Here is a 10,230-nt window from a genome sequence, read left to right on the forward strand (position 1 = left end):
ATTAGAACTTTCCTCGAATCATAACAATAATTTGAGTACGAAATAGAATAAAATCACATGAAATATACATATTAAGGAACCAGCCAGTCAACCATTATAGTAGCAGAATTTGGCCATTTAAAAGTAGGATAATTTAGAATTTTATATAAAGAGAAATAAGAGATTGGAATATAAATTTATGACTATACATTGAATTTGATTTTTTGATATAAATGTGAGCTAATTTATTGGGATTTTAAAGGCGATAATGGGATTTAAAAATAAATAGTGCAATGAGCAAATCATTTACGTGATCTAAAGAAAAAAATGCTTCAGAGACATTAGAACTTTCCTCAAATCATAACAATAATTTGAGTAAGAATACAGACACATGAAATATACATATTAAGGAACCAGCCAGTCAGCCATTATAGTAGCAGAATTTGGCCGTTTAAAATTTATGGGACAATATAGAATTTTAGATGAAGGAAATAAGAGATTGGAATATAAATTTATGACTAAACATTGAAACTGATATTTTGATAGAAATTTAAGCTAACCTTTCTAAAATGCAAGTCAGTGTTAAATTGAAGGTTGTCTTGAAGGGTGGTTTTGATCTTTGTTTTCAGATGTTCGAGATGAGGATATCTTGCCAACAACATCTGGTGAGTGGGTAAATGTAGATATAAATCATATACTGAAGAACAAAGTGGAAGCTAGGATACCAGAAATACGAACAGTGCAAAATAGGTTGTTACCTGGAAGCTCCTAAACCCTTGTCTAAGCAAGTATGAAAAAGTAGAGAACCTAAAATAATCAAACCAATAGAGCATTGTCATTTTTTAACAGTCTCCAAAGATGTTTTCTCCGTGAAAACAATTCTCCACTTGTGGTTGGTGCGACGATAACGGTTGGAGGATGCGACAACATCAGTACCGCCAATCTTTCCCCTTTACTAGACCAAATCAGAAATAGAGTCAAAACGTGGACAGCACGTAATCTCTCTTTCGCAGGTCGTCTTGATCTCATAAGGTCGGTGCTATGGAGTATAGCCAGTTTTTGGATGAGTGCTTTTAGACTCCCATGGGAAAGCATTGCAGAGCTGGACAGTATATGTTCTGCTTTCTTATGGTCTGGTCCGAGTTTGAATAAAAATAAGGCAAAGTTATCTTGGTCAGCGGTGTGTCAACCGAAGAGTGAAGGTGGATTAGGGCTAAGGTCCTTAAAACAGACAAATGATGTAAGCTGCTTAAAATTGGTCTGGCGTTTGGTCTCTGCTGGGGAATCATTATAGGTTCAATGGTCAAAGAGGAATCTGTTTAAGGGTGGTTGTTTCTGGTCGGTCCAGCCTGCATCACTTTCAGGCTCTTGGATGTGGAAAAGACTTTTAAAATACAGAGACTTGGCTAAAACGTTTGTTAAGGTGGAAGTGAATAATGGTGCTACTACGTCCTTCTGGTATGATAACTGGTCAGACCACGGGTATTTGCTGGAAAAAGTTGGTTCAAGAGGCATGATTGATTTGGGTATACGGGAAAATATGACTCTCCAGGACGCATGGCACCATCGACGGCGAAGGATACACCGCATCCCTTTCTTAAGTGACATTGAAGATGTTCTTCATCAAGCGTATGAATCTCGAACTCCTTCCCAGACAGATCGAGCTCTATGGCGTGGTAAAGGCGATGTCTATAAGGCCACATTTTCAACAAGGGATACCTGGAATCATATACGAACAATTTCAAATCAGGTAGCTTGGCACAAGGGTGTTTGGTTTGTTCATGCAACTCTGAAATTCTCTTTCTGCACATGGCTAGCAGTACATAATCGTTTGTCGACAGGGGACCGAATGATCACTTGGAGAAACGGTTGTAATGTGAGCTGTGTTTTCTGTTCTGTTCCGGTAGAGACGAGAGATCACTTGTTTTTCTCATGTCCCTATACTGCTGAAGTTTGGTCTGGAATAGCGAAACCACTTTATAAGACTCGCTTCACTACATCCTGGTTACAGCTTCTTGACATTATCTCTGGCATTCAGACTGATCGGGTGACTGGGTTTTTAATTCGATACGCTTTTCAACTCACGGTCTACTCTGTATGGCGCGAGCGAAACGCTAGGCGCCATGGGGAGACTCCTGCTTCTCCGATAACTCTTATAGGCTGGATTGATAAGCAGATAAGAGCACAACTACTGGCTATTGAGAGGATGGGTGATCGACGTTATGCTCAGGGTCTGCAACTTTGGCTCGCTACACGGTTTTGATGAGAGAGTTTTTCAACAGGGATAAACAGAAATTTTATATAATTTACAGTCTTTTTAAACAAACGCTGATGTAAAACGTTATTTTTCTTTGAATATAATTTAACATTTATTCAAAAAAAAAAAAAAAAAAAAACCTAAACCAAAACCAAAACCATAATAAAAATGAAATACGCATTATTAAAATTTTGTTAAAATCTTTTGTGTAGGTGAGAAACTGAGAAGGCATTGTAAGTTAATAAGTATGAAGAAGCCAATCCAAAAGAGTAAAGGAGTATGTCCAGGCCCATGAACATGTCCATGCCTAATGACATTTGCAAACAGCCAATTGTACAATAAAGCCCCCAAAAAGTTTTTTAGCCAAGGGTTGAATCCTCTTAAATTTATAATTAAACCCAGTTTACTTAATGAAGTAGATTCAAAATTAAATCCTATTAAGGTAAATTATCATAATACCAAATTCAGAAGAAACCAGAATGCGATTTAGGATCCAAACGTCTTTGATTGAAATATTGGCTACAAACAAAAGAAGCCATTTAGTTGAAACATTAAACCCTACAAAGTACAAACAATGCATGCACAAGCAGCCATGAATTATCGAACACACGTTCATGGCAGCTGATGCATCCAATGTTACTTCACTACGCTCGCCTACGCAAACTAAATTACCAAAAAAAAAAATAGTAAAACAAAGAAAAAAAACCACCGAGCAATCATGACGGGTCTTTGCATGGTCAGCCAGCGACCGACCATGTGAAAAGTTCCACCACTTCCGGTGTACACTCACACACACCACTAAAACCGGTTTTGTGATATCGTCAATAATCAAACGATCTCGACGGTAGCGACTGATGAAACTTGATTATGCTCTCTCATAACCCGTTTCCTAACCCCATTAAGCCACTTCACAACTCCCAAAACGACATCGTACATGCTTAAAGCAAGATATATACCAATACCAGCAATAATCCCATTAGCAATAGAATAAGTCAACGGCATAAGCAAGATCGTCACAAAGGCCGTAACAGCTTCTTTAGTCTCTCCCCATCTGATATCTTTCACAACTCCCATCATCATCACACCAACCATCACCAGCGACGGCCCAACCGCCCACCTCGGCACGTTAGTAACTAACGGCGTCAAAAACATCGACGCCAAGAAATAAAATCCGACGATAACGGCCGTTAACCCCGTCCTCCCTCCTTCTTTCAGCCCCGCCGATGACTCCACGAAAGTCGCCGTCGTAGTGACCCCTAACGCCGATCCCACCACGGAGGAGCCGGCGTCGACTAGATAAGCCATGTATTCTCCTTCGAACTTCCCGTCCTCCACGAACCCTCCGATCTCAGCCATCGTGTAGAGTACTCCGGTCGTGCCGAGGAGGTCAACGTAGAAGAGTGTAACGAACGCAACCCAAACCTCGCTGTTTTTGAACTCCGTGAAGCTTATAGCTCCTAACGTTGACTGGATCTTGTGAAAGTCAACGATTTTTGTGAAGTAGTTATAGTTTGAGTCTCCTAGAGGAGTGTGTGGAAAGATTGTGACCTCAGTGCCTCTAATCCAAGAAACAGCCGTAACGAACACGATTCCGTAAATCATACTACCTTTGACGTTCTTCATTAGACCATAACTCGTTATGAGAAACCCAACAGCTGCTAACCAAAACGTAGGACTCTTCATTTTCCCTCCTAGACAAGCTCCCGTGACGGGGTCCATCTTCGCACACGCGGTTAACGTTACTAGCGTTGACTTATCCGGTCCAACGAGCCCAATGCCTTGGTTCATTTGCAAACCAACAAAAGCGATGAACATTCCTATACCAACCGCGCATGCTAGTCTCACCGTTTGAGGGATGAGACGAGCTAGCTTCCCACGGAGTCCTAAAGCGGACACTGCGAGAAACGCACATCCTTCAAGAAGCACGATGGCCATCGCGGTATGGTAAGAGATTGAACCGGAGCCACGAAAGCCAACTACGTTGTACGCGATGTAAGCGTTGGCTCCCATACCGGGAGCAAGTCCAAAAGGGAGATTAGCTAACAAACCCATTGCTAATGAACCAACCATGGCTGATAAAGAAGTAGCTACAACAAGGTCCTTTTTAACCCTGGAAATACATTCTTCGTAGCCAGGGTTAGAACCAAGGACGCATTCTGGCCCTGGTGGTGAAGAACCGGCCACGGTAGAACAGTCGTTGAAGGAGCATGTGGCACCGGAGTCGGCTAAAATATTGGCGTTGACGGTAATGATGTAAGCCATGGTGAGGAATGTGGCGGTCGCAGCTCGGAGTTCAGTTGTGAAAGTTGTTTTTCTTGCTTCTAGCTTGAAGAAACGACCGGCGAAGCTCTTGGAAATGGTGTCGTTTAAGTGTTTCTTCATGTCGCTCCACGACTTGCAAAACTTCTTCTCTCCCCCCATGACTAATAATAATGAGGAATATAGGGAGCAAATGCAGGAAGAGGATGTCATACATATATATACTACTGATATAAATATGTGAACACGAACTTAAATATACAAAGTTGACAAAAAAGAAACTCAAATGTAATCAAATTGCAAAGAAAACAAGTATATATTTCTCTTCAACTAATGAGAAAATAATACAAAAAGCTAACACGACCACGTGATACTCTCTTGTATCTATGGAAGAAAATCTAAATATCTAAGCCTATTTTGACCGAAATTTTGATTAGAAAATTGTTACTTTTTTGGGTTACAATAGATAAAAGGACTGGGAAAGTCATTGTCTAAGAAGTTATAGGCATTGGCTCCGGTCCAAGGACCATCCAGTTTTCCGATGAAGGAGAGCCAAAAGCTAGGAAAGTGAACTAGTATTATTCTCCTNAATAATTAGCATTGATAGCATTTTCAAATTATTTTTCAAACTATATATGTTTGAGAATCTTCTTATAAGATAAAGTCAGAATAATCTATCTTTGATATGTAGATACTTTGTCTTCGCCAAAAAAACATGTAAATAATTTTATCTGTTAAAATATATCCACATCTTTTCTATTTTGTATGTGAAATCCTATGTAGGTTAACAGTTGATTTCACACGTTATTTAAGCATGTATTATGTTATTTTATCAATAACACATTTTATTTTAGCATCTTATTATATTCCGATGTCACGTTATGTAACACGCTATTTAATTTATCTTATAGCATCTTACCACATATATTTATCACTCTTCGAAAGTTATATCTCTACCTCATATTCACTCTTCCTTTTTTTTCCACAAGATATAATGTTACATGTCTTTATTATGTATATCATAACCGTAATTATGACTTTTTGATCGCATTCAGACTTCAGTTATCCATATTTCAAGTCAAAAGCGCATTTCAGCCGTTTTTTTCTTTCTATGAAAGATTATATGATTTTAGCAAATTGTCGGGATAATGTCAAGAATTAATTTCTCAGCGTTACACTTTTTCATACTCCATACAATATTGTCTGGTTTTAAAGAAAGTATGCGTTGGTCATTACATTTTTTAATCAAGAGTTCTCGGGGGTGATACCATCCAGTTTTCCGATGGAGGAGAGCCATAAACTAGGAAAGTCAACTAGTGTTATTCTCCTTGACCTCACCTAGTTGGACATCTCATTTATCTACCTTGTGACTCGACTAAATGTTGCATATTTAGTTCACAGTCTGTCTTAGTTACGTTTATGCAAGAGTCCGTTTTTGTTCCACAAGAGCTGTACATGATTCTTAGCAACATTCTATATTTTAGTCCTAAAACAAATTTGTATGGATATAAGAAGTATTTTTACCACTTACCACAGTTGAACGATTTTTATGCTATTTTCTTGTACGATAAAGAATAGATAGCTGGCTAAAACACTCGTAGATTTATACTATATGACACAAGTTGTGTTACAAAAAGTAAAACCATAACGGATATATAATTAGCACTTAGTTGACTACTGGAATCGATTATTGTCTTATTGATGTAACATAATTGGTAAGACTTTTTCATAAATTTTAGTTTTTCGTGTATATATAGATACTAATGGAATAACTGAAATAATTAAGTATACCTGTTAAAGTGTTAATAGATAAAACCTATGGAAATGCAGAATTTGAAGCAGTTTGTCCAATACAATATTGATTTCCTAGGAACTGAAATTTATTATATACATGCACAAAAGCTAAATTAATCATTAAGGCCACAATACTCCACATGCACTTGGTTTTTGTCCCCAAAACTTTTTTCGTCCTCGCAGCTCGTGAAGATTCCATCGGTCGAATTTTAACTTCTGTAAATTATTGTTTATCAAAAGAGAAATAAACATAGATCTTTTGTCTCCTTCTATGTTAACTTATAGAAATGAACTGCTATGGCACCTATATATGTTATTTTCAACAAAAACGATAAAGTGGCACATAGGCATGCTCTTATCTTATGCAGTTTAACGTAATGAAGTTTGTGCCATAGCATTCTAGTTATAATTGTCGAATAAAACTTAAATTTGAGTCGGGGATCATGAAGATTTCTTTCTATAATTAAAATAGAGTTTAATGTTGTAGATGATTAATTTTAAAAAGTAAAAGTTTTCTAAATGATTACTATATTAAAATTTAAGTTATTTAACATTTGAAATTACTGAAACAAATATTTATACAAATGGTTATGTTATGTTCGCTAGGATAAATGACAAACACGAAAAATGAATATTTTAATTTAATAAAACAAGAATGTTCTCACACCTAAAACCAAAAAGAACGTCATACGTATATTTGTTTTGTCAAAAGCATCTTATTAACCATTTAAATACATTCATAATCTACTATGACGTACGTCGAGATCATCGATGCAATCGATATACCACATAACATTTAAGGATACGAATCAAAACGTTAAAGGATCATCATATTTGTCTATATGTAGATTAAAAAGGTAGAGAGGAAATAAGCAACAACAGTACTATTTTTTTTTTCGCAAGTAGCTATATTTTTTTTATTCTTATTGATAAAAGCCAAGAGCAATAATAATAATAATAATAATAATAATAATAATAATAATAATAATAATAATAATAATAATAATAATAATAAAAAAAAAAAATCATCCCGATAAATTTATTAGAAAATTTCATATTGTTCCAATTAAAATATTTCAATGTATAGATGCTATATATATAAAAAATAAAAACTCTTGGCATGCGTATGTGCAGATTATGTTAAAATAATAGCAGTGTATATTTTAATTTTATTAAGACCAAAGATTGAAAAGAGGGTTACCCTTTTAGGCTTTTAAGAAAAGAGCGATTTGGAGAAGACAAACATTAACATCTTAAATTAACGAAAGCAATATCCTTAATTTGTGCAGAAAATATATTATTCAAAGTTTATGGACAAATTAAGACAACCAAGTGTCATTTATATGGAGTAATCCAGTGTATTATGTCTATATATCTCTATATAATAGATGAAAAATTGGTTGTCAAAAAAAAAAAAAATAGATGAAAAATTGGGTGAACTAGATGATTGTTGAGCATAATATAAACATGAAGTTGTTAACTTGATTCACTTCTTTCCAAAGTTCAATACTATGTCTCAATAAATTACATTTAATTAGGAAAAATATTTAGGTCTTTTGTTCACCTCCTTTTTTTCAACCAATCAGAATCTTTTATATAATATTTTATTTAAAAAATAAATTGAAACTAAATTAAAAAGAGAAAAAACCTAAGAAAACAAATTACGTATAGTTTTAATTAAAGAAAAATTAATATTAGTTTGGTTTAGATTTTACAATTAAATGAGGTTATATATCGGTTTGAGTTTATAAATGAGAATCAGAGTTTAGATTTAACAATTAGAACAAAATTATGTGTCGGTTTGAATTTACAAATAATGTGATAAAGGTTTAGATTTTACAATTAAAACGAAATTATATATCGGTTTTGTTTATAAAAGAGCAGTTTGGGTTTTTAATTTTAGGGTTTACAAATGAGGTGGTTAGGGTTTAGATTTTACAATTAAAAAGAAATTATATATCGGTTTGGGTTTACAAATGAGGTGATTAGAGTTTAGATTTTACAATTAAAATGAAATTATATATCAGTTTGATTTTATAATTAAGATGGTTAAGATCTAGATTTTACAATTAAAACGAAATTATATGTCGGAGTGGTTTATAAAAGATTGGTTTAAATTTTAATTTTATAATAATGTATATAAATTTTATTTCGATGAATAAAGAAGTTTACCCCATTGTCTTTAATTCGGAACATATTATAACCAAAAAACAAGTATATATTATTCGAAAACATGCCTAAAAAACTAATTCTCTCCCACCTCTCTCCTCTCTAAAAAACCCAAAACAGTGCCGCTCTTGTTCTCGGCCAACGTCTGGTGGCTTTATAGCCCCGGCATTGTGCCTTCTTTGTCCTTTTAGTTTGTTTTTTTCTTGTGTATCTCTCTCTCTTCGGCCATCTATTGGTTTCTTTTGCTGTTTCGGTGGAGTCTCACCCTTCCTTTGAAGATCCAGATCTTTGTCGTTGTGATGCTCAGTGGTGTACGCCCGAGGGATTTCTTCTTATGGGGAGGTGTGGTTGATTCTCTGACTGGTAATCGTTGTCATTTTCATCAAGTTAAGCGTGTTTGGTATATTCCATGTTCGCTTGATGGTGGCTTTAGTTTTTTAGTGGGTTTGTGTGGTGTGACCATGGTTTCATTTAGGGTTGTTTGTGGTATGTGAGGCCTGAATTGATGGATTTGGCTTTGTTGTTTGGTTTGAAATTGGATATTTGATCTACCTCTCCCTTGAGTCCTCTTGCTGGTTTGAGGTTGTGTTTTGCTCTAGGTTCGTTCTTGGTGTGAGCCATTTGGAGGGATTTTGCTGCTGAGTCACCTACTAGCCTCTCTTTGAGTTTTCTTTGGAACCTTTGGAGTTAGGTTTTAGTCGAAGCAGTAAAATCGGTCTCTAGTTCTTCTCTTGCGAGGAAATCACTAGTTTTATGTCTATAGGTGGCTGAAACTGTGGTCGACAATTGTCCGCGTATAAGAACATTGATCTTGCGTTGTTTGTCTCCAGTCGATATTAAAGTTTATTCTTTAACACTAGCGTTTTGTGTTCTCTCCGTCTGGCTGGTGAGCTGCTATGGGAGTTGTATTTGTGTCTTTGGTCGCGTTGGTATCTTGCTTTCCTCCCTGTCGGTTTGCTTCTAGTTTGGCTTCCGTGTGAGGTCTATCCAGCTTTATTGGTGCATCCGACGTTTAATGGTTCTATAGGGAAGTTTTGTGAGAGTCTCTCATGCCATTGTCAATTATAGGGCTTAGATTTCAGTTTTTCCAAAACTTTTGTTTTATAGTTGTGTCTTTGTGTTTGTTTTTTATGTATCCTAATTTCTTAGGGCTTGTTTCACTCTTTTGGGCTAAAGACCACGGGGATATTCAGTAGTCTGTCGCGGCGTCACCTAATGATCGCAAAGACATCCAGTTGTCCGTCGCTTGTTGTAATTTTAACTTGGCATCTTTCTTTAGGTTCAATAAAAAATTCAGATGATAAAACATATATATATATATATATATTATTCGAAAACATGAAAAATCAAGCGCACCGATCCTCGTAATTAATTTACCGTACGTTATGTTATCTTACTTACAGGTACTCTTGAGTCTAGACATTTGACAACCTTTTGACAAAAAAAAAAAAAAAAAAANAAAGACATTTGACAACCAGTGTTGATCTAGAAATTCTTTTACTGAGATCAATTAAATAGAAAATGGTATATTTCTATAAATACTTTATATTCTTATATAATATAATATATTTCAACAAAGTATGTACCTTATTACCTTTTTATATTAACCTATTTATTATTAAAATAGGTATGTCATTTACAAACTAAATTTTATAGATGTTATATAAGGGAAACAAACAAAAATTGATAAAAATAAGGCGAAAAAAAATTGAAGAATGGGCTGTATAGCCTGTGTAGTCCGATAATAAAAAGACTAGGTAACAACCTGCACT

General features: G+C 35.4%; 1 protein-coding gene across 1 annotated transcript; it reads right to left on the reverse strand.

The window, feature by feature from the left end:
* Positions 2,744-4,764, reverse strand: LOC104724931 (adenine/guanine permease AZG2). The gene has a single exon (XM_010443504.2). The coding sequence runs from the start codon at positions 4,706-4,708 to the stop codon at positions 3,065-3,067; it is 1,644 nt and encodes a 547-aa protein (XP_010441806.2). The 5' UTR covers positions 4,709-4,764; the 3' UTR covers positions 2,744-3,064.

Source organism: Camelina sativa, chromosome 2 (assembly GCF_000633955.1).
Source record: "Camelina sativa cultivar DH55 chromosome 2, Cs, whole genome shotgun sequence".
Classification (NCBI taxonomy): Eukaryota; Viridiplantae; Streptophyta; class Magnoliopsida; order Brassicales; family Brassicaceae; genus Camelina; species Camelina sativa.

Bases quoted from the DNA above. Each gene is read 5' to 3' on its own strand.
- LOC104724931 (XM_010443504.2), bottom strand. From the start codon at position 4,708: ATGACATCCTCTTCCTGCATTTGCTCCCTATATTCCTCATTATTATTA.